Source organism: Jaculus jaculus, chromosome 1, assembly GCF_020740685.1.
Source record: "Jaculus jaculus isolate mJacJac1 chromosome 1, mJacJac1.mat.Y.cur, whole genome shotgun sequence".
NCBI lineage: Eukaryota > Metazoa > Chordata > Mammalia > Rodentia > Dipodidae > Jaculus > Jaculus jaculus.
The window spans coordinates 266,299,831-266,324,823 of NC_059102.1; the positions used below are offsets into that span (position 1 = coordinate 266,299,831).

At 43.6% G+C, this 24,993-nt stretch overlaps 1 protein-coding gene and 1 pseudogene across 1 annotated transcript in view; both read left to right on the plus strand.

Annotated features, from left to right (window-relative positions):
* Vat1l (vesicle amine transport 1 like) overlaps nucleotides 1–22,806 on the plus strand; it is a 209,189-nt gene extending 186,383 nt beyond the window's left edge. Inside the window, exons 8-9 of the mRNA XM_004659597.2 lie at nucleotides 17,716–17,799; nucleotides 20,443–22,806. Of these exons, the coding sequence (XP_004659654.1) occupies nucleotides 17,716–17,799; nucleotides 20,443–20,541 (183 nt within the window). The 3' untranslated portion in view covers nucleotides 20,542–22,806. The remainder of the gene's footprint in view (nucleotides 1–17,715; nucleotides 17,800–20,442) is intronic.
* On the plus strand, nucleotides 10,166–10,651 carry LOC105944085 (annotated as a pseudogene).
* Nucleotides 22,807–24,993: the final 2,187 nt, after the last annotated feature.

The following is a 24,993-nucleotide window of genomic DNA, read 5'->3' on the forward strand; positions in this document are numbered from 1 at the left end:
CCATAGGGCTGCATACAGTGCAGCTTTTTCCAGCTTTCAGTTGGCTGGGCTACAGGGAGAAAGTTTTCTGCTCAGCACCAGCTTGATTTCTCAGTGACTTTGCTGCTCAGGCATGTGAAGTCTTCAGCAATAGGGTTTTTCATGGGAAACCAAGGGCCTTGGCAATAGCCTGTAATGTTTTGGAGGCAACAGGGACCTCCCTGGCCAACAACTCACTGGAAGGTATCCCATACCAGGTACTGAAAATTTTCTAGTAACAATCTATGGCTTCTGGATGTGCCATTGTTAAGGAAAGTAGATTTTCATACATCTTACTCAGAATATCTTGAATTTTGATTGACCCTTCCCCCATCCTTTTTTCATACAATCTCTTCCCCTGACTAGCTTAGGCCTTTCCCCTCCTCCTCAAACTTAGAGGCATATATATTCTTAAAGTATGTCCTTATAATTTTCTGAATTTCTTTGGTGTCTGTTGTAATGGTGACTTTTTCATCTCTAATCCTATTAATTTTTGCCTCTTCTCTCTTTCTTCTGGTTAAATTTACTAATGGTTTATCAATTTTGTTTATCCTTTCAAAGAACCAATTATTTGTTTCATTGATTCTTTGTAATGATTTTTTTGTTTCTATTTCATTAATTTCACTGCTAATCTTTATTATTTCTTCTCATCTGCTGATTTTTGCTTTGCCTTGTTCTTCTTTTTCTAAGGCCTTAAGGTGAAGCATTAAATTGTTTATTTGTGAACTCTCTAATTTCTTAATATAGGCACTTAGGGCTAAAAACTTCCCTCTTAGGACTGCCTTTATTGTGTCGCAAAAGTTTTGGTATGTTGTATTATCATCATCATTCGATTCTATGAATTTATTGATTTCCTTTTTGATTTCTTTAATAATCCATTGATCATTCAATAGTGGACTGTTTAGTCTCCATGAGTTTCTGTATGCTCTGTAACTTTTCTTGTTGGTGATTTGCAGTTTAATCCCATTATGGGCAGATAGGGTACAGGGATTATTTCAATTTTCCTGTATTTGTTGAGATTTGTTTTGTGTCCCAATATATAGTCTATTATAGAGAATGTTCCATGTGCTACCGAGAAAAATATATGTTCTGCAGCATTTGGATTGAGTGTTCTGTAGATATCTGTTAGGTCCATTTGTCCCATGACATCATTTAATTCAGATGTCTCTCTGCTTATTTTTGCCAGGATGACCTGTCAATTGAGAGTGGGGTGTTAAAGTCATCCACTACAATTGTGTTTGGTGTTATCTGTGACCTTAAGTCTAATATTGTTTGTTTGATGCAATTGGGAGCCCCCTTGTTAGGTGCATATATGTTTAGGATCATAATGTCCTCCTTTAATCAGTATAAAATGGAGTGTTCCTTTAATCAGTATAAGATGACCTTCTTTATCTTTCCTCACTAATGTTGGTTTGAAGTCTATCTTGTCAAATATTAGAATACCAACCCCTGCTTGTTTCCTAGGCCCTTTTGCTTGTAATACCGTTTTCCATCCTTTTACCCTAGGACTGTGTCTATCTTTTATTGAGAGATGAGTTTCCTGGAGGCAACAAATGGCAGGATCCTGACTTTTAATCCAGTCTGCAAGCATGTGTCTTTTGGTTGGTGCATTGATGCTATTGCTATTAAGAGTTATTATTGAAAGTTATGCATTTATTCTTACCATTTTTCTTATTTTGTAGTGTTTCCTGTTTTCCCTTTACTTGTTTGTTTTAACTGTTATTTGAGTGTGGTTTGTTTTTTCCTGTTTCCTCCTGTGTGTGTTTTGCTTTCTCTTCAGCATTAAAAATTCCTTCAAGTATTTTCTATAGAGCTGGTTTAGTTGTCATAAATTACTTTAGCCTGTTTTTGTTGTGGAATGGCCTTATTTCTCCATCAATTTGGATAGATAGCTTTGTAGGATTAAGTAATCTTGGTTGACAGTTGTCTTTCAGAATTTGGAATACATCATTCCAAGCCCTTTGGGCTTTTAAAGTTTGTGTTAAGTAATCTGCAGTTATTCTGATGGGCTTGCCTTTGTAGGTATATTGCTTTTTCTCTCTAACAGCTTTCAATATATTTTCTTTGGTTTGTGTGTTTAGTAGTCTAATTATAACATGGTGAGGAGAGGTTCTTTCCAGGTTTTGTCTGTTTGGTGTTCTAAAAGCTTCTTGTATCTGCATTGGCATTTCTTTCCCAATTTGGGAAAATTTTTCTTCTGTGATTTTGTTGAAAATACCTAAGCTTCTGGATTGAAATTCTTCTTACATTATGCCCTGAATTCTTATGTTTGACCTTTCATAGTGTTTTGGATATCTTGAAATTTTCATTCATGCCTTGCTATTTATTAGCTTCTTTCTCTTTGCTGGACTGTATGAGGTCTGCCATCTGATCTTCTAGTTTACATATTCTGTTCTCTCATCCATTTTACTGGTGAGACTTTCTACAGACATTTTTTTTTTTTTTTAATTTCACTGACCGTATTCTTCTGAGCTAGGATTTCAGACTGGATTATTGTTGTTGTTGTTTTTGTTGTTTTAGTATTTCTATTTCCTTACTCGTGTCTTATAATGATCTCCTTATTTCATTAAGCTGGTTTCTGTGTTCTCTTTCAGAAGTTTGTTTACTTCTTTGATTCCCTTTATTTCTTCTCTGATTTCTTTGAGTATAGATACCATTATTTTCTTGAAATCTTTGTCAGGCATTTCATCTAAAACAGTCTCATTGGTGATCATTTCTGATGGATTTATAATTTTTGATGGGACTATACTGTCTTGATTCTTTGAGTTTCTTGTATTATAATGTATGACTTTTGCATCCTGAATTGATTTAATGCTTGGGATTTCTATTTATCTTCAGTGTGACAATCCACCTTTATATGCCCTCAGGATATGAGTTCTAGGTGCCAGGTGAAGCTCTTGTCCCCCAATCAAGCCACAGAAGTAATCCTAGGTGTTGAGTTTGCTTGCTAAGCAAGTATTCTAGTGGACTGAGTGGAACAATTTACTGGCAAATTCTAAACTTCAATGGAGCTACATACACAATCAACAAAAAACCAGCACAAAGTATACAATTGTCGGAATTAAAACAAACAGATAGTCTTATAAAACCAAATGCCCTAGGGGTGTGTGTTGTTCTACACCCTTAATCTTGTCAGCTGGGAGGTAGAGATTTCTGTTCTGAATTGAGTTCCAGGTCAACCTGGATCTGGATCAGACCCTGCCCCCAATAATGACACAAGCAAAAACCAAAGGGCCTATAAATATGAAAGCATCAAAGGCAACAATATTCAACCCCCAAATGCAGGTTATTTGAAAATGGTAAAGCCAACGAAGAATATATAACCCATAACTTGCCCTGACAAGGAAAGAGAGATTAGCTTTTCCAATGCAGGCCTGTGTACCTGGTTTTTTTGTTGTTGTTATTTGTTTGTTTGTTTCTTTGTTTTGTCAGTTGGCCTTGTTACCTTTTGGGGTGGCTTCCAATCTCACCAATGCTGAGTGCCTGCCTCGATCCCTCCATGTTGTGCTGTGCAGCTGGAGCTCTGATCAGCTGTGCTGGCTGCGCTGCCACTGGGGGCTGAATGCCTGACAGATCTCAACTGTCTTTACTTCTGTTTTCATAACCTTGCAAGGGGGCTGATGAAATTGAAAAAGCCCCTCATTCAGTCTCTGCTGATGCTGCTTGGCACGCCTGCTGGGGTGGTGCCAGGCAGGTGCATGGGCATGGAGCAGGCCATTTTCTTCCTTTCTGGTGGACCTTGATCTCTCTGGCTTCTCTGCTGTGTCTATACCCCTTCACTTTTCAGAAAAAGAGTGTCTTTTGCTGGGGTTTTGCTTAAATCCTTCCCTAGGCTGGTTTGGCTTGGCCATCTTACCCAGAAGTCAACCTACATTCTTTTCATCCCTTTTCTATAAGGTTCCCTAGCCTTGGAGGGTGGGTTAGAGATGTCTCATTTGCCGCTGAGCACTCAACAGCCATTCTCTGCCCTTTGATAAGTTTTTGAGTTTCCACAGTAGTCACCTCTATCTGTAAAAAGAAGCTACTATGATCAAAGTCCACCTTATTTGTGTGTGTGTGTGTGTGTGTGTGTGTGTGTGTGTGTGTGTGTGTGTCAGGTCTCTCACTAAACCCACAGCTCATTAATTTGTGTAGACAAGCTAGCCAGTGAGACCAGGGATTTCCTGTCTGTCTTCACAGCTAGCATTACTGGTACATACTGTCACACTGGCATTTCAAGTGGATGGGGAATCTGAATTTAGGTTCCCACACTCTTCATGAAAATCACTCTGCCCACGGATCCACCTCCTCAGCTTTATTTTGTATTGCCTTAACACAAGGATAAGAGCTCCTCCTAGCCATTGGCCCACACCAGCTCCCGCCATTTCCCTCCTTGGAATAAGTCAGCCCCAACTTCTGCATTCCCACTATGCAGACCTGCCTCGAATGTTCCCACATACATCTGAGGAAGCCTGGTTTCATAATCCTTTGGGCTGGTGCTGCTCTAGCAACCCTCTAATTCAAACTCATCACACCCATGCTGGGACCCCACCAGCACTGCCCTCAGCCCTTCAGACCATAAGCAGGTGAAGCTCAGCTCGTGGGTTTTTGGAGGGACCGCATAGAAATGGCAAGTGGGTTTAATTAACAGTAAACAATATCCTAAAGGTGTCTTTGTGCACCGAGCAAAAATCTAATTACTCATTTCTTGCACAGAACTGAGATCCGATTTCTCCTCAGTTGCCCTGGCCTGGGGGAGCTCATAGTTGTGGCTCTGTGCTGCTTTACAACAGGCTGTGATACTTAAGCCGAACACCACAGGACCTTGTCCAAGACAGTCACCACCTCATCCTTTCAGGGCATCTTGACCAAGACTTCTCTTTCTCTTTTTTACTTTTTTTTTTTTTTTCATTTTAGAGAGAGAGAGAGAGAGAGAGAGAGAATTGGCATGCCAGAACCTGGGCCACTGCAATCCAACTCCAGATGCTTGTGCCACCTAGTGGGCATGTGCAACCTTGTGCTTGCCTCACCTTTGTGCATCAGGCTTACATGGGATCTGGAGAGTAAAACATCGGTTCCTGGCTTCACAGGCAAGCATCTTAACTGCTAAGCCATCTCTCCAGCCGAAAACTTCTCTTTCTTGTTATTCATATGCATCAGCCAAGCGCCTTGTCTGGTTCATGGTGGGCAGTCTCTATTCAATGAAGCACTGTTTGAATTCAAAAGTCCTAGAATTTCAGAACCCCAGGATCATGGAAGTAGACTGCCTGTCCATTCTCAACAAAGGGGTCTAGGGCAAGGCAGTACATCATTCTTTAAAGCAGTGTATATGATTTCAATGCAGGCAGTCTTCAGTTCACATTTCAAGAAAATCTCATCTAACCATGAATATTTTATAAGATCAAATTGTGTTCTTCTGATATCAAGTACCTTTCAAGCCATGTACACTATTCTCTTTCTAGTCTAGGATAGAACAGAACCAATCTCCTGAGAGCAGGTCCCTGTCCAAGATGTTACACAAAAATTAAGGCAAGTGTTGCAGTCCGGTTCGCATTGCTGTTAGAAATCACCCAACCAAGAGCAGCTTCTGGGAAAAAGAGATTTATTTTGGCTTACAGGCTTGAGGAGAAGCTCCACGATGGCAGGGGAAAACGATGACATGAGCAGAGGGTGGACATCACTCCCTGGCCAACAGAAGGTGGACCACAGCAACAGGAGGGTGTGCCAAACACTGGCATGGGGAAACTGGCTATAAAGCCCATAAGCCCGCCCCCAACAATACACTCCCTCCAGGAGGCATTAATTCCCAAATATCCATCAGCTGGGAACCTAGCATTCAGAACACCTAAGTTTATGGGGGACACCTGAATCAAACCACCACAGCAAGGTACTATGACTTCAAAAACAGAGCTCACAGACCAATGGAAAGGGTCAATATGGTCAGTTCATTTTCACATCTTAGTCCTTAACTGGAGGTAACTTTGCAATAGGGTGGCATTTGGTAATTCCTGGAAATGGTTTTATCACCAGTAGAAAGTGGTATCAACATCTAGACAGTAGATACCGCGGACACTGCTTACTATCCTGAGATACACAGCCTCACAACAAAGAAGTATTCAACCTGCACGTCCCTAGTTCCTACGTTGAGTAAAGCCCCTCATGAGACAGTGGCATAAAATGACCCGGGGAGAAGCAAGGGACATTCAAAATACAGGGCAAAGAGCACTACTGGTCCTATGATGCCCATGTGCCCAGCATCCTTCCCTCTTCCATCCTGTCCCTGACTCCTGCACTTTGCCTGAGTCTAGCCTACTCTCACAGAACAACAATGCCTCAAGTTCTGCAGGTGTACAAAGCTGGCTTTTCCCATGCTCCCTTGTTTAACACTGACAAGCCATTAACCTTGCTAAACCTCATTCTCATTTCAAGTTTCCTCCATGCACCACAAAGACTCAAGAACAGCCAGTGTATTTTTATGTGCCCCTGATTGACAGCCTGACAGACTCCCACTTGCTTCATGGAATTGATGCAACAAAATGAGGTAATGCATATAAGGGGCTTTGCTTGGTGACAGCACCTGGAAAGCACTTGTCATGTGTCAGCTGTGGTGATGGTGAGGCACTGTGTCTCCTAAAGCCACATGGACTGGGCTGGAGAGATGGCTTAGCGGTTAAGCGCTCACCTGTGAAGCCTAAGGACCCTGGTTCGAGGCTCGGTTCCCCAGGTCCCACGTTAGCCAGATGCACAAGGGGGCGCACGCGTCTGGAGTTTGTTTGTAGAGGCTGGAAGCCCTGGCGCGCCCATTCTCTCTCTCTCTCTCTCTCCCTCTATCTGTCTTTCTCTCTGTCTCTGTCGCTCTCAAATAAATAAATAAAATATTTTAAAAAAAAAAAAAAACCACATGGACTTACCACTCCTGCCTTGCCCATTACATTTCCCAAATTTTGTTTCAGCTCCCTACTACAACCAATGGAAAGGGTACAAATTTTAAGGTAGCACTCACTTTAGGATATTTGTCCTGTACTTGAATGACTCTTGGATGTGCTCCTCCTTAAATTTTGCAGTATAGACACCTCTCTGGGCCCACTGTGGGTTCATAGCCTGCATGCCTGCAAAGACTCCAAATACAACTGCTCCAAAAAGAAGTGGAGTGTTTTATTGTTTTTGCTCCCTTCCTGGTGAGTCAACCCATGGACCTGACATTTTACTTTGCCAACCACTCTTCCTTGAAAAATCTTGGGATTTATTCAAGATTCCTTAAACCACATGGCAGAACCAGGAAATGCCAGATTCCATGGCCACTTTCCATTACTATGTTACTTTTTAACACCCACTTTGGGTTTTTTAAACAGTCCTTAGTCCCTCCCAGTGAGGGTGTGGTTAATGTGAATAATGTCCTACAAGGACTTTAGTAGCTGTGCTTTAATTATAGTATTTCTCATCTCTTCATTTTCAAAACCGTTATTTTGTCATTTAATAGGCTCAGTGACCCATGGAATTATCCATCTTCATTTTATCTCTATTTTAGGTGGACAATTCTTATTACTATTCGTAGCACAAGCCAGATGCCATGGTTATTAAATGGTGTAATTTGTATCTCAATGACTTTGTGCCTTTCCCATCATTCAAAGGAAATTGAATATTAAGAGTTCAATGAGACCCCAAACAAAGACTAAACATTGTTAACCCTCATTGTCCAAGTATGAAAGAATGAACCTCTTAGGTAGTGGAGAAGAGATACAAGAATAATCTACATTTGTATGCCAGGAAACCTCAGAAACACTTAGAAATAAAGTACCACAAGTCTCAACCCACCTTCCCAGCATGTTGCCTAACACTCACTTTTGCATACTGGTTCCCAAGGCCATTGGCTTTTTGATGGCTGCCCTTTCAAATTCTAATGCTTCTGCTAAGAATAGTTTTCTCTCTCCTGTTGCCATAGCTAAATCCTACTTATTCTTCAAATCACAGTTTAATACTATTTTTTCTCCCTGGTCCTCCAAGTCAGGTCAAATCCTCTGTCCATGCTGTCTTAACACCACTTAGCAATGATCTAGAAGGAGTGTTCTATTTGAGTCATTGCTTGAGCAAGCTCATGTCTCCATAAGATTGTAAGCATCTCAAGGGCCGGGTAACTTGTTGCCAATTTGTTTGCTTATCATCATCTTACCAGGACACACCACTGAGTACACACTCAATATGTGTTGTTTTTTCTGAGATAATGTCTCATACTGTACCCCAGGATGATTTCAAATCCACAGTAATCCTCCAGTCTCAGCTTCCTGAGTGCTGGGATTATAGATGTGAGCCAATACCCCCAACTTCAATCTATTTGTTGAATATTTTTTTAATGTAGCTAAGTGTGGCTGGGGAGATGCTGTCTTGGTAAAGTGCTTTCTGTGCAAGCCTAAGAGTCTGAGTTCCATCCCCATGCCCCATTTACAAAAAAATCCAAGCATGGTGGTTTGTCCGTATAATCCCAGCACAAGGAAGCAGTGAAAAACAGATTCCTTGAGGCACTATGGTCAGCCAGTCTAGTCTACTTTGCAAGCTCCAGACCAATGACAGATCCTGTTTCAAAAAGGTGGAGAGTACCTAAGGATGACACCCAAGGCTGCCCTCTGGCATGCTTACACACACACACACACACACACACACACACACACACACACACATACACACACACACTCACTCACCAAAAACTGCAACTAAGGCTATCAGTCAGTGTCCTGGGGGAAGCAAATCAGAGTTTTGAAGAATTTTTAATAAATAAAGTGACTATGAAGATGCTTCAAATTTAAGGAAACCAACAGGGATGGTGAGATGCCTAGAAACTGGGAACAGAAGAAAGGTCCTTATCCACCCTGGGTCCAAAGGGGTATAAGGAAGAATAAACATTCCAGATTCCAGAGAGAGAGAGAGAACTGGGACCTGGCAAAAGCTCAAGTTGCAAAGAGACATAGTTCCTGATACAGACCTGCCTCAAGCTAGGGATGACCAAGAAAATACTTTGACCTCCACCCCTCTCAGTCTTCTGGTCTCCTGCCAGGATCAGTCATGGCCAAATCCAACTTGAAGCCATAGGATAAGGAGCCCACTAGATATGGTTCATAAGGTAAAGGACATAGAAGTCCAAGAATGGATGAGGGAGTGTTATGCTAAGAATAACAAGAACACAAAGGTGTAGCCCAGCACTGCCCTTCCCCCCGACTTCCAGAAACCTCACTTATCATAGTTCTGTTGCAGACAGAAATTAAGTATGGTCATAACTACTTCCCCTCTGTTTACATGCTGTGAGCCAATTACACTTTCCCCATGGGTAATGCTGTGGATATTGAATGGCAATGGACATCATGGAGGGAATGAACCAGTGATGCAAGATTAGCTTTGCTGGTTGGCAATGCACTTGTGCTAAATGAGCAAACCCGGAACTCTGCATTAGTGAGGCTGGCTGCAAACAGTTAAATACTTTGTACTAGGCTATTCTGAGAGCCTCAACTGGGACTCTACAACCTCTGTGCTAGGACCTGTCTTTAACCTGGGGAAAAGTAGCTGGAGCAGTTTGCCCAAAGGATGGGCTTGGGCACAAAACTTTGTTGGCTATGAATTTGTTGACAAGCAAAATACGGGAGACAGGATTTCTAGGATGTGATCTTATTGTACTGTAACCTAGCTTCTGGCCATCCCACTTCCCTCACTCTGACCTCTCTGTGTCACAACGACCATGTCACAGAATCGGGGGACGCCTGCCACCACTGGTGTTCCTCCCCCGGCACTCTTCATCTTCAGATTCCTTACCTGCTCCTGCTTCTGACTCTCAGATCCTTGAGCCTGTCAGTCTCCCATCCACACTTTAGGTATGGACATGGGGGAAAACATCAATGTAGGATTTTGGAGTTTAGGAGAGGTCCCCCAAGTTTACAAACCCCAATTTTGTGTTCTGTCCTGCCTTTAAGAAAGAATTGATGAAGAGACTCAAGAAGGATAAATTATGAATTATCAAGTTTATTTAGGAAGAAATTACAAATTGTGGGGTTTGTTCAAGGGAAATTGAGATCTAGGAAGAAGGCAGGAGCAAAACCATAAGCATGTGGAAGGCAGGAACACATATTCCTGTGGAAAACACAGCATAGTCCGTGAAACTTATCTAAAAGAAATTGAGAGATCTGCCATCTGTGGTGGGGCCACCACCAAGATGCAGATTTTCATGAAAACCCTTATGGGGAAGACCACCACGCTCGAGGCTGAACCCTCAGACACTACAGAAAATGTAAAGGCCATGATCCAGGATAAGGAAGGAATTCCTCCTGATCAGCAGAGGCAATCTTTGCTGGAAAGCAACAGGAAGACGGGTGTGCTTTGACTGCAACATTCAGAAGGAGTCCACCCTTCATCTTGAGCTGAGACTTTGTGGTGATGCGAAAAGAAGGAAGAAGAAGTCGTACACCACTCCCAAGAAAAAACAAGCACACGAGAAAGGTTAAGCTGGCTGTCCTGGAATTAAGGCGGATCAAAATGGTACAATTAGTCACCTTCATCAAGAGTGTCCTTCTAATGAGTGTGGGGCTTGGATTTTTATGGTCAGACACTTTTACGGAGTTACTGTGACAACTGTTGTCTGATTGACTGCTTCAACAAACCAGAAGACAAATAATCGTGTATGAGTTAACAAAAGCTTCCAACTTAGTAAGAAAGAAAGAGAGAGAGAGAGAGAGAGAGAGAGAGAGGAAGGAAAGAAGGAAGAAAGGAAGGAAGGAAGGAAGAAAGAAGAGAAAAAATAAAGAAATGAAGATTTTCAAAGAAAGACTGGGGAAGAGCCATAGGCATGTGGAAAATGGAACCTAGGAGCTGATGTAGGAAAATTAAGAAGGAACACACATAACATCTGCTGTGTGCTTCCCCATGGAAGGAAGTTAAGAGGGCAAATGGTGATGGCTTAAGGAATAGCAGAGGGAAAATATCAAAGCGGAAACCAAAAAGTTCAGATGATAAGTGAGTGGTAAAGAGAGTTATACCCATTGTAACCTCAAAGTTAGAGAAATTAACAAGTAAAAGGCCTAGAGTTAGAAAAGGTACTCACATGGTAGATCTGAAGTGTAGGGGAAATACACATAGTAGATTCAGAGACAAAAGGGGAAGTCATACATGTAACTAAAGTGAGAAGTTACCCCAACATATGAAACAGAGGCAAGCAGAGAATTATTCAGACCAAGAAATAGTATTATGCCCCCCACTCCAAGCCCAGCTAAGCTCAGTGTATCCAAGCAGCACAAGATATAGCTAGGAGAATCACACAGAGAGTAAGGGGGGAACAGCCTTTGTAAAAATTTAAAATGCATTCTCGTTTTAATTTTACTTTTATTTATTGGGGGGGAGAGAGAATGGACATGCCAGATGGCCTCCAGCCACTGCAAATGAACTCCAGACACATATTCCACCATGTGCATTTGGCTTATATAGGTTCTGGGAAACTGAACCTGGATTCTTGAGCTTCCCAGGCAAGTGCCTTAACCACTAAGCCATCTCTCCAGTCCTGCAAATGTATTCTTTTGTCAGATCCATGTATGCAAGGGGAAGACCTGACTTGTTGGTAGACTTGGAGAGCGGAACCCGAAGGGCAGCCCACCTAGTAGTATGCTAGACTGTGGGCAGCAGGGGTATTGCAGCCAATTGTACGTGAGTCTTTTAGGTGAGTCTGGATCAGACATGAATTCCACTCCTGACAAGGAGGGTTACTATATGGGGTGTCATCTCCTGGTTCTCTCTGGGCCTCAATGTCTACCTGAAACTAACCTAAAAGAAGCTAGATTTCTGCTATTTCTCCTTCAACATCACTGCTCACTATGGAACCTAAAGTCTCATTCCACAATAAAGCTCAGGGAGAATAAAATGGGGTCCCTATAGAGAGGTGGGTTACCTCTGTCACCAGCGTCACCACTGGGTTGTGACGTGTCCTCCCTGGGCGCCCCATTCTGACTTGCCTGGCATCTTAGAGCATCGTTGTCTTGCTGCTCACCTGTGACTTCTTGTCTTCAGTATTTCTCCTTCAGTGCCCATGTTCAGCCATCAGGTATAAGACGTAATCATGTCCCAGAGCCAGGCACTTGTGTAAAACCCTAGGCAACAACACAATGGAGGATCCCAGCCCACAGATGGCCACTTCTCTCCCCACTTGTACCATCAGCACAGGTGGAAAGGTCACATGTGCTCTAGGGGTCATATGAGCAGAGGGACCTGAACCCAGAGCAATCTAGAAGTGCATGTATTGGTGGTAGTATTGGCTTTTTGTGGATGTCTTTTGGCACATAGACCCCTCACCCCATAAATGTGGTTTCAGGCAGGGGAAGGGATGCCCAGCTCTCAAAATGGAGCCTCCCTCTAGACTTTGGAGCCAGACAGAACCCAGCTAGAAACCTGTTATTGTCACTGAGATGTTCTGTGCAAGACAACCTATGAAGAAAGAAATCACTTTAGAACTCCAGGGCAAGATGTGGCTATCTTTCAGAAGTCTGATAGAGGGTGATGTGACCTCGGGTTTCTCCTACAGCAGCTTTTGGTGGATGGAGAACAAAATGCCTATCCTGATCAAACCGCAGGCAAAATTAGTAATGGATGGATCCTGGCCAGTCACTGGGACAAATGTTTGATGCATAGTCTCTGTCACCTTCAAGACAGCTCTGTGACGTGGACATGACCCTGTAGGTAGTAGAATAAGAATTCCAGACATCCACATTCTCATCCCTCAGAACCTGTGCTTTTGTGGCTTTACAATGCAAAAGGGAGTTTTGCATATTAAATTAATGTAAGGATATACAAATGAGTGAGTTATTCTAAATTATCTGTCAGGCTTCATATAATCACACAGGTCCTTAGAAGAGGTAGACAATAGGCTCAAAATTAGAGGAATTTAAAAGAACTACATTGCTGGCCTTGAAGATGGCAGCAGGGCCAGATGAGCAAAGGAATGCAAGTGGCTTCTAGAACCTTAGAATGTCAAGGAAATGGGTTCTTTCTCCTCTAGAATCTCCAAAACGAACACAGTATTATACCCCCTTTGATTTTAGCCAAATGTAACCCATGTCAGGAAAATAAACCTGTCTTGAGCACTATGTTAGTAATTTGTTACTTCAGCAATGGAAAATGTTTGCAAACCCTTATCTACACTTTGCAGGAGGAAAGAAAAGCAGAATCCCAAAGACATTAAGTAAATCACCCAGTGTCATATACAGTGAATGTACTGAGACCCCAAGGCTTTGCAGGGCAGCCGAGGGTCCTCGTGGGAGTCGCGGGCAGTGAGTAAGCAGAGAATGCTGGGAGTGGTGGGACCATGAGCCACAGAGTCCACTGTCTGTCCTGCTTAAGGAGTTGCTTCCTCTACCACCATGTTTTCCCCATCACCAAACACTATTGTCTGCCATTGGAGTATGTGCTTGTTGAGTTGTGAGCTTTTCATTAATGACCAGCTTGAGCAATGAAGGAGCCTGTGCCTCCTCAGGACAGACAGAGAACTAACCTGCCACAGGGGCTTTGGCTTTGCTGAATGCGTGAAGGGATGGACAGTATGGCTATCGTCATTTAACGTGCAAGAAAGATGAGACACCACAGTGGTCTCAAGCAGACTCCTGTTGCCCCTCCCACTATGTGTTAGAGTATCGTTAAAGTGGCTTCGTGGACATAACAGTGTCAGGAAAGGCCCAGGTAACCTCAGGATCCTGATATATTGACCTGTTGACAGGGCTTAACTCAGTTTTCCTCCCTCCACTGTGCAGATGGGAAGCCAATTCCTGTGGAAATGCCTTGAGAACTTCTAGAACCCCCAGCCATGTGAAACCCAGCTGCTGTGACCACATCTGGCTGCTCTGACAGCTTGCAGCATCCATGTCTCTCACAGGGTGCAGGGAGCTCAGTTCAGATGAGAAACAGACTCCTCTGGGCCACCCAGGCAGCTGTTGAGGCCACCAAAAAACAATGGTCCAAGCCAGGCCTTCTGGGATGTGTGATAGACAGAAACCCCTAGGATGAGGCTTGGCCACATGGTATCATTTCTTCCACTAACTGTTTATACATTCATTCATTCATCCATCCTGGAGAATAGCATATGCAGACTTTTCTTTGCACTGAGGGCAGCCGCCTAGAGCTGCTCTGTACAGCGTTGTCCTGATAAACCCATGGAGCCTCTGAACACTGTAAGTTCACACTACACCTTCAACTCCCAAATTCCAAATATAGCACAAACTATATCATTAACACATTATTGTTTGGATGGTTTATCTTTGGGGATCTTAGCTGGAAAAAAAAAAACACCTAAGAGGCTTGGTGTGTGGATAAAATAAAGCAACATTTGAAAAGTGCTGCTGCACGCTGCCTGATAAAGGATCGATCAAATGTAGGTGTTTCCTTCCTCTGGGTTCAGTCCCTAGTACTACAAAGGAAAAAGGTGGCCTAACCTCTAAGGAGTTTCCAGGTGCTTACTGAATTGTCTGAGAGTGATGGCTGAGTTGTGGCAGGCCATTGCCACCACTTTTTTCTGTCTCTCTCTTTTTTAGGGTCTCACTCTAGCCCAGGCTGACCTGGAATTCACTTTGTATCCTCAGGGTGGCCTCTAACTTACAGTGATCCTCCTATCTCTGCCACCTGAGGGCTGGGATTAAAGGCATGCGCCACCACGCCCAGCTCACTTTCTTCTGTCTTTAAGAACCAAGAGTAAAGCTGCTCAGTCAGAGCAGAGTTCTATCACCAATATCCATGCAATATTTAACCCCAATTCTATGACTTATGAAAGTATTAGTGAGCTCATAGGCTCGGGGATGGATGGGGACTGCTGGAAGCTGGAGATGGCTCAGCCTGGTCCTTCAGCTCTCATAAGACTGCCATCAAGATGCCAGCCTTCCAAGCTCTCTTAGGAGTTGTTGGCAAGATTCAGCTCTTCAGAGGGGCTGAAAGAAGGTCTCAGTTCTTTGTTGACCATTGGTTGAAGTGTCTCAGGTCTTTTCTGTGCAGGTGACCACACAGCGCAGCTCCCAGCAAGGCAGCATTCCTCCCCACGTGGTGGTAAAGTGAGGAGGAGCATGGAGAGAGAGGCAGGATGAAAGTCACAGTCATTATCAGCTCTTGGAAGGGAGCCCCATCACTCCAGCTGTGTCTGCTGGTTGGAAACAGGTCCCTAGGTCCAGCCTCCATTCAAGGGGAGAGAAGCATGCACGTGGACATGAGTGCAGGAGGAAGGCCAAGAGGTCATTCTTGGCAACTGACACTACATGGAGAGTCCCAGTGAGCACAGTCAGCTCGCCTCATCTGCAGACTCGATACAACTTGGAGAGGAAATACCCAGGAAATTGCATGACCACACACAGGCTTCCATTTGTCGGTCTTGATACTCTATGTGTTAGAACAATGTAGCACACCATCCTATTGGGTGTTATAAGCAATGACTGGGCATCTATGAGAAAATGTATGTAGGGTCTATACAATGTATACTGCGCTCTTTTTCACAAAGGGACCTGAGCATCAACACACACTGGGGACCATGGAGAGCTTTGGAGCCAACCCACCCCCCAGCCTCACAGATATTAAGGGGCATCTCTGGTAACTGCTATTTATGCAGAAACTCTTCAGAAGCAATATCACCACATGAATAGGAGGACTTTACTGCTTGATGTTGGGGTCAGAAAACCTAACAGTCGCACTATCACAATAAAGCAGAGGTTTTTCTCGCCAGTTCTAAATTATCCAGAAACTATATTGAAAGATGCATTTGGTTTGTTTTAAGTATTAATGTGATAACATGTTACCAAATAACAATTTTATTTGGAGACTAGCTTTAAAAGGTATCCAATTCCCATATTGGTTTCAACATCTCTCTGTAACTCTTTCTAGCTCTGTGTTAATGCCCATGTTTTATAGAGCTGTAAATAAAAATGGGCATGTCAGTTTCTCATTTACTAGCATCACAAAAGCATTTAATCCTGCTGTGTGTTTTTCTAATTAGCTGCACATATCTTTATGATCTTTAATAGCTAGCAACATTTCCATTTGGTAGGTAAATGTAAAAGCCATTGTTTACTTAACCATCCCCTTACTGTGACATGTAAGTTGTTTCAGTGTTTTGCCATTAAATGCAACACAGTCATTATCTTTTATGTGGTCTTTTCCCCATCAAGTGAATTGTGTCTCTGAAGTCCCAGAAAAGCAATTCAGATATAAACCATGTAATGGTTCTGCCAAGCTTGTATTCAAATGAGTGGAAGGCTTTGATTTCCATATGAGCTAATGTTTTCCATGAGCCACAGGCTGAATTTCTCAAAGCCAGTCACTGTGTCTTACTTTATTTTTAAGTCATAGCATCTAGCATAGAAGTAATGTTTACTGAATTAGTTCCTTAAGTCAAGAGATGTTGGGCTAGAGAGATGACTTAGTGGTTAAGGAACTTGCCTGCAAAGTCTACAGACCCAAGTTTGATTCCCCAGCACCCAAGTAAGCCAGAGGCACAAGGTGACATGTGTTTAGAGTTCACTTGCAGTGCTAGAGGCAGTGGTGCATCCATTCTCCCCCCCCATCTCTATCTATCTATCTGCTTCTTTCTCTCTCCCTCTCTTTCAAATTTTTTTTTTTAAAATAAGGGCTGGAGATGGCTTAGCGGTTAAGTACTTGCCTGTGAAGCCTAAGGACCCAGTTGGAGGCTCAGTTCTCCAGGTCCCATGTTAGCCAGATGCACAAGGGGGTGCACGTATCTGGAATTCGTTTGTAGCGGCTGGAGTCCCTGGCATGCCCATTCCCCTTCTTTCTCTGTCACTCTCAAATAAATAAATAAAAATTTAATTTAATTTAATTTAAATTTTAAAAACAATGTTGTATTTCCATTTAGATTTCACTGTGATTGGCAGGCATATCCCCTGCCGAGAAATGGAGTTCCATCTTGCCCTGTTTTCCTGTTTCCCCTGCAGTTCCTTTTCCGCATAGCAACACAATGAAATGCTCAAAACAAAAGGCCTTGCTTTCCTAGAGGGTCCCAGGAGGCACCCATGGGGCTGAAGCCACAGGTCTCCTTTCTAAGAAGGATGCTCCGTTTGAAGAAATTTGCTGCAGGTGGAGGCAGTTTTCTCCCAATGACCATGAATCATGAGAATTTTTTGAATGAAGTTCAACCCTAGTAATGGGTTGATTTAGCCAAATTATCCGAGTTATAAAATAGACAGGTAAGTCTCAACTGGCCCTCAAAAAATACTTTTATTGCTGGGTGTGGTGGTGCTCGCCTTTAATCCCAGCACTCAGGAGGCAGAGGCAGGAGGATTGCTGTGAGTTCAAGGCCAGCCTGGGCTAGAGTGAGATCTTATCTTGGAAAAAGGAAAAGGAAAAGAAAAAGATGCTTTTATTGATTAAAACTTAGTCTGAGAGGTAGGTCCTGACACCCTGTGGTGCATATGCAAGTCTTGAAACCACAGTGTGCCTCTCTGTCCCCTTTTTCAAAAAATAAAATGTTTATATACTTAATGGAAAAGGCTATAATCCCCTGTTTCAGACCCAGAAGACTTACAGAGCTCAGAGCGTATGACTGGCACCACCACAATTTCTTTGTACCCGAGGGCACTGTTTTAACCGCTAAGTTTGTCTGCAGCGCCCCCTGGTGGGAAGACGGCGGTGTGACGTTTCCAGGTCCGTTTTTTCCATCTGAAGCACTTCCCTCACTAATCGGCGTTCATTTCTCACCCTCTGTCTCAGGTGAAGGAGGCCATGCAGCGCATCCATGATCGAGGGAATATCGGGAAGTTAATTCTGGATGTAGAAAAAACCCCGACCCCACTGGTGAGTGGAAAGCAGAGTAAATTACTAGCTCAACACAAACGATGACTCACCAGTCTCTTGGGTGTGGGCACAGCTGGGCTATGCTATACCTGCGGCTTGCCGGCTGTGAGAGCAGGGGGGATCAGTGATTCTGGAAATGAGGTGTTAACCACAGCATACTATGAAAGCTAAGAAAGAATGGCAAAATAAGAGCCACTAGGAAGCACAGGCCAGAAAGGACAGAAGAGAAATAAGCTTGGGGCTAGGGAGATGGTGTTTTTGATGCAAGCATGAGAGCCTGAGTTTGTAAGGTAAAACGCAAGGCATGGTGGTGCACACCTGTGACCCCAGTGATGCAGAGAGAGACAGGAGGACCCCCCGGCCTGCTGCCTAGCTGGTCTAACCATCCCTCCCCCCGCCCTGAGCTCCAGATTCCGTGAGACTCCGTCTCGAAAATAAATAAATAAATAATCAAATTTAAAAAGGTGAAAAAGCCACTGAAGAAACCTGATATCAACCTTTGGCTTCCATGTGCAAGTATACAAGCAGACATATGTACACACACCCACATACACATATGGCCACTCACATGCACACACACCATGCCCATACACATGCAAAAGAAGAAGAAAATTAGGCTCTCTGAAGGTGTCATTTCCCAGCTGCCACAGTTAGGAAGGATTCCTGGCAAATTCACACAAAATGTACGAAACAGAATGACGCAAGCCACCTCTGTGATGGTTCCTCGCGCTTCCATTGGGTTTGTTTGTTTTCGTCAGCATGAAACCCTAACACCCAAGCAAGGTATGAGGAAAGCTGCATGTCATGCTCAAGTCCTCTGTTCCCGGATGAGCTGCAGGGTCATCTCGTATAGCATGTAATGCCCGGACTCTGACTGCACATGTTCCAAACCCAGCTCTGAGTCCATTTGCAGTCTGGGTGGTTTGCTTTGCGCTCCAGCCTTGGTCCTCTGCTCATGAACTACGGATGGGTATGTTCTCTCAACATCCCTTACAATGGTGTGCATGGAACACTGTGGCCCATGCTAAGACCTAGGTAAGGATTAACAAAGAAAGCACTTAGGGGAGAGGTTTTTGTTACTTAAGTTCATTGGCACATGAGTCTTGGAGTTGTATTTGTCCTTTTCCAAAAAAAAAAAAAGCCGGGCGTGGTGGCGCATGCCTTTAATCCCAGCACTCGGAAGGCAGAGGTAGGAGGATCACTGTGAGTTCTAGGCCACCCTGAGATTCCATAGTGAATTCCAGGTCAGCCTGGGGCTAGAGTGAGACCCTACCTCGAAAAACAAAACAAACAAAAAAACCTAAAATTTCTTTAAAAAATTTTTTTAACCCTGTGTGGTGGTGCATGCATGTTTTTATTTATTTATTTGTGAGTAAAGAGAGAGAATAGGCATGCTAGGGGCTCTTGGCATGGCAAATGATCTCCAGACCCATGTGCCATTTTGTGTGTCTGGCTTTATGTAGGTACTGGGAAATCAAACCTAGACCAGCAATCTTTATAAGCAAATACCTGTAACCACTGAGCAATCTCCCCAGTCCCAAGAACTAAAATTTCTTGTGTGACTCAATCCAAGTATGTATTTTTAACAGTATTTCCTTGTCTGTTGTAACCACCATGTGATTCAGGTCTACCAGCCATTTCCCTTGATGGAGGACACTTGAATGTCAGGACATTTGACAATGTTTAAGTGATTGATAACAATATGGATATAGTTTATGAAATGGTCACAGATTCCCAGAACAGCTCACTGGCAAATGAGAAGACAAGGTTAGGGAGAAGGAACAGGAATCCCAGACCTCCCACGGCTGTTCAACACATAAGCAGGTCTCTGCTAGCCACATGGATTGAAGGCTCTAGAACCTTCTGATCAGTTATTGCTTTCAAGCAAACAGTTGGTTCTGATCTCCTATGCAGAGGCACTGCCTATCTCCAGTAACCCATGAGGTCTCCTGCTGTTGGTCCTCAGGCTGGGAGAAGGCTGATAGGCAAACGGAGAGAATTCTCATTATAGCAAGCCTAAAAAAAAAGCAAAACCTTCTTCTTCCTCATGACCTACAAAGACCTGAATAATAGGAGGGGGAAGAGGCCTGTTGGAAAGAAGAAGGTCTCAGTGGAGAGGTGACTGAGAAGAAGGATAAGGGAGAGTGATAGGAGGGGACTACCATGATGTATTATCTCTATGTATGGAGCTTGTTCATAAAAAGTTAATTTTAAAACAGCACACTTCAGGCCAACTGTCCAGGACCTGCCCTTCTTGACTTATACTTACTACTAATATCACTTTTGTTCTGAACCCCCCAAAACACCTAAAGGGATGATGACGACAAATGGGGGCTTGGTGGGGGGGGGTGCAGCAGCCTTCCTAGACGGGAGCCTGTAGTCGAAGGGAGAAGTGTAACATCAGACTGAATCTCGGGCCTGTGAGGTCTAGGATAAACTCAGTGAGGTCGTTTCCAGAGCTAGCACGTAAAGAAGGGACGCGGGTCAATCCACGGGTGTCAGGATGAGAGGGACCGTCAGAGGTAGGATCTCCAACAGAAATGACCGCGGTGGAGGAAGTCCTCCCCGTGCAGCTCTATCTGAGGATCAGAGGCGAGGGCTGGGTAGCAGAAGCCTCTAGCCCGTACGCTGTTGTTCTTGCAGATGGCTAACGACAGCACAGAGACCAGCGAGGCCGGGGAGGAGGAGGAAGACCACGAAGGCGACAGTGAGAACAAAGAGCGGATGCCCTTTATCCAGTAAGCCTGACCTGAGATCGGCGAGCGTGCAGGACGGTTGGGAGGAAGACGACCAGCTGCGAGAACTCTTCTGTGTCCCGGTGAACAAATGCCGTAGTCCAGTGTGTGTCGTGTTGTCTGCAGTCAGCTGAGCTGAGAAGCTGTTGATCACTGTTGTGTTTTGGATTTAAGTGCCAATCCCACCCCATGCAGTATTATGTCCCTTCCTGGTCTGTGCATCACACTCTCCCTTGTACTAAACCCATAAATCTCTGGGTCCTTCTCGACAGTTCTAGAAAAGCCTTGCAAATTAATATAAGCCCACAGGCCCAAGGCCTAAGAGACCAGTCGTGGGCAAGGCCAAATTTAGGTTGACAAGTATTGTCACAGGGCACTATCCATGTCCTCACTTTCTTCAGGCCAATGACACTCTGCCAGCAACCAGCCATGCCTTTGACTAAGGAGTTGCCAGTATGGCTGACGGCAAGAGGATAGGCCAGGAGGAGTATTCCCTTAAACACAGCAGTCTCCAAATTGTACTTTTTCTCTCCCTTTAAGAGGCAACCTCCCTGCTTTTGTCCCTTTGTGTTAAAGTTTGAGCCTCTCTCAAGCCCTCTGGTACTGGATATTTCCAAGTTCTTACTTTAGAAAGTAAAGTGAGGATTGTTCAGGATAGAAATGGGCCAGGAGCATGTGTCAGCCACAGAGATCTCTCCTCTGAAGCTATATTTCATAAGCCAATCCTGTTGCCATATATATGTTTTATTTCATTCTTAAGAAAACCCATGCACAAGTAACTCAGACAACATCTCTGAAACTCACCTTCCTTTGAATCTTGGCTACGAACATTACAATTTCCCACCAAACAACCATCTTACCCCAAGGAAGAGATCCTTTGCAGACTATGTTAGGGAGAAAAAAAAATTTTTTTTTTAAATCCCAGAATATCTTTCATCTTGCCAAAGCATATTCCAACATGTATGAAAACTAGGGATCTGAGGCCAAATGCACACTCTCCCCGCTCACACACATACAAACCCATGGTGCTGGCTTGGCAGGGCTCCATTTGGAACTCAAGGACCAAACTGCTTGATCGCTCCTAACAAACACCCCCACTTTGTCTGATGGCTTGAGAAGTGGATGAGTCTCGGTGTCTCCAACATGGGGGCGCCTCATTTTTTCCTCTGCTATAGCCCCAAAACTTCCTGTCCATGGTGGAAGACCTAAGAGGCTTTCCTTGTGGTTGGCACTCCACGTTGCTTTGCTCCTTGGGGAAGACGGGAGAGGAAAGATTCCTTCATTGTACAGCTCCTCCACAAACAAGCGTTGTGGGGGACCCAGCTCTCCCCTGGTGGGACGGGAATGATTTCATTTCCTGCTTGATTCCCGTCGCTCTGTGGTAACAAATGTCGCCTCATTCATGGTGTTGTGTTTTTCTTCTTCTCCCTGTCCTCAGCTTGTGATGACTTATTGATGACAAATACTCTTTTTCTAAAGAGAGTCTCTCCTTGTCCTGAATGTGCATGCAAAATAGGAAGATGAGAAAGGGTGTCGCCAGCCAGTGAGCTAAGGGGAGTGGTCTCCCCAAAGAGGGAGCCAACCACAGAATTTTCTTTCCTTAGAACCAACTAGCATTCCAGTTCTAGAATATTCAGAGAGATAACGGGACACCTACTACCCAGCATCTTTGCTAACCACTTTCAAGGGTGTGTACCTTATGGACCACTCTCCAAGCGCTGTCCCTGATGAGCAGCGGTAGCCCGCTAGTGGAGCTAGGAGCCAAGGGTCCTTCTCCAGGGGACGGGGAACCTGACCAATGTTCAGAATTTAGATGGCCCTGGTCCTGGCCAATAGAGAAGCATGTAATGTCATCCCTCCCCAAAATCTTTTTTTTTTTTTTAACCAACAGAATTAATCCAGCAATCACAGGCATGTCTGTTGGCTAAACCCCTCTCCTCTCAGAATACAGAATGAGAACACTAGAGTATAACCAACATCCCCATGGAGAACAGGAGCGCGGGTGAAGGACATGTGCACCGGTTAGTCATCCCCTGGGCTCTCCGGTGGAGCACCTTCTTTCCTGTCTTGTGGCTGTTTGCTGAAAGAAGTGTCAAGAGTGTCTCAGTTTGCCTTAAAGGAACTGTGAAGGCTTCTCTGTAAGTTAAGCTTTATGGGAGTACACTGAAACATTGTCCAATGTGTTTGTGGCTTCAGAGCTTTTGTTATATTGTGCCTAAAAAGCAAATTATGTTTACATAAAAATATAAATAAAGTATTCAGCATAGCATAACCTCCTCTGGAATCCTTTCTTCTGTGTATATAATTGTTCCATGAGCCCACTAAAGAATGTGAAGAATGGGTAACTCAAAATAAAAATGAAAAATAGGATAGGACATCCTAAACTGAAAACTAAAGACCCTGTGGAGAGAGTAGGTTCTGAAATGAGACAAGTGTTAGAAATATATTTAGGGTGAGCAAGATGGTGAATAGCTATAACCCCAGCACTTGGGAGGTAGAGGCAAGCAAACCAGAAGTTTGTTATACTCAGATAAATAAGAGTTCAAGGCCAGTGTGAAATACATGAGGTCTTGACTCAAAAAAAATTAGAAATTTTTAGAAACTTAGCAAAGTAAGTACACAAGCTCATACATATTGTTATTAGCTCCATTTAAGCAATCTACAATGTGTGCCAATTTCAAATGTCATGTTGTATATGATACATATGTACAAAAATATAGCCATATGGGGTTATGAATGCCTATACTCTCAGCCCTTAGAATAATGAGGCAAAAGGATTTTGAATTTAATATCAGCTTGGGCCACAGAGTGAGGTCCAGGCCAGCATCTGCTACATGATAAGACCAGAAATCAAAAGAAGAAGAGATACTAAAAATATCATCTACTGATGAGCCAGACATGGTGGCACAGGCCTGTAATCCCACCACTTGGGAGGTAGAGACAAGAAGACCAGGAGTTCCTCTTCCTCTGCCATATAATCAGTGTGTTTGAGGACAACCTAGGATATATGAAACCCTGTTTTCCTGTCTAATGAACCAAACAAACAAAAACTCATGTGCTGACCTGGGCATAATAGTGAAGCCTTGTATTTCCAGCATCCAGAAGGCTAAGGCAACTCAATGATCTCAGAGTTGAGGCCAGCTGTGATACACAGTGAGGCTGCTTTGATAAATTCAAACATCAAATACCACCAGGAGTAGTGAATTCCAGGTCAGCCTGGGCTAAATTGAGACCCTACCTTGAAAAACCTAAAACCATATATATATATATATATATATATATATATATATATATATATATATATATATACACACACACACATACTGATGAGACAATGATATATATATATATACACACACACAAACAATAAAATAACAGTGATAATGGTAATGACAAGCGCTATGAGATACTTACTGAATGCTGCTAAAGAACAATGGCTGGGGCTGGAGAGATGGCTTAGCGGTTAAGCGCTTGCCTGTGAAGCCTAAGGACCCCGGTTCGAGGCTCAGTTCCCCAGGTCCCACGTTAGCCAGATGCACAAGGGGGCGCACGCGTCTGGAGTTCGTTTGCAGAGGCTGGAAGCCCTGGCGCGCCCATTCTCTCTCTCCCTCTATCTGTCTTTCTCTCTGTGTCTGTCGCTCTCAAATAAATAAATTAAAAAAAAAAAAGAACAATGGATGAAATTCACTGACTCCATCCCATCCTGTGATGCTGAGAGGTAATGTTCAGAGTTGCACCCACACGCAGAAGGCAAGTCTGAGGTTCATGAAGCATCTGCACTTGTCTGAAGTCACACAGCTAAGAAGAGACAGAGTTAACACTCGCTAAACTCAAACCAGGCCTTCACCGCCAGAATGCAGTCTCTCAACCCCCTACCGCACTGCCTCACACTTTAAGTGAGGGTAAAGCATGACGCATTGCAAATTACCATCTGTTGCTCACTAGAAATTCTTCAGGGATTCTGTTTCCCTCTGCTTTCAAGGCTGTACTTGTAAATCCATTTTGCTTTGCAGAAACTAATATGCTTGTCAAGAAGCTTTCTTTTTCTGGCCCTCTGTCCAAGTATTACACTAAAGGCTGATTTTAACACTTACACACTCAACAATGCTCATTTTCCTGATCCAAAATTCTCCATGTTATTGTGGAAATAGAGAAAAGCATACCTCCAAAGGGCTGGAATCTCAGGAAAGAGGAATTCATCACTAGGGAGGCTGTGCTTGGTATTGTTTTAAGTATTTTTTTAATTTGTTGACAACTTTTATACAAATATATAATGTATTTAGATCATATGATATGGGAATTTTGACGTGCCTTTGAGAGTGATAGAGCCTTTCTCAGGTCTTGGGTGGATAATAATTCAGGGTCACGCAAAGCTCCCACTGAATTAGTGGCCTCCAGGATGTTGTCGTATGAATTCAAAGAATGAAACCCACACACCAGAGGGCAATGCTTAGAAAGA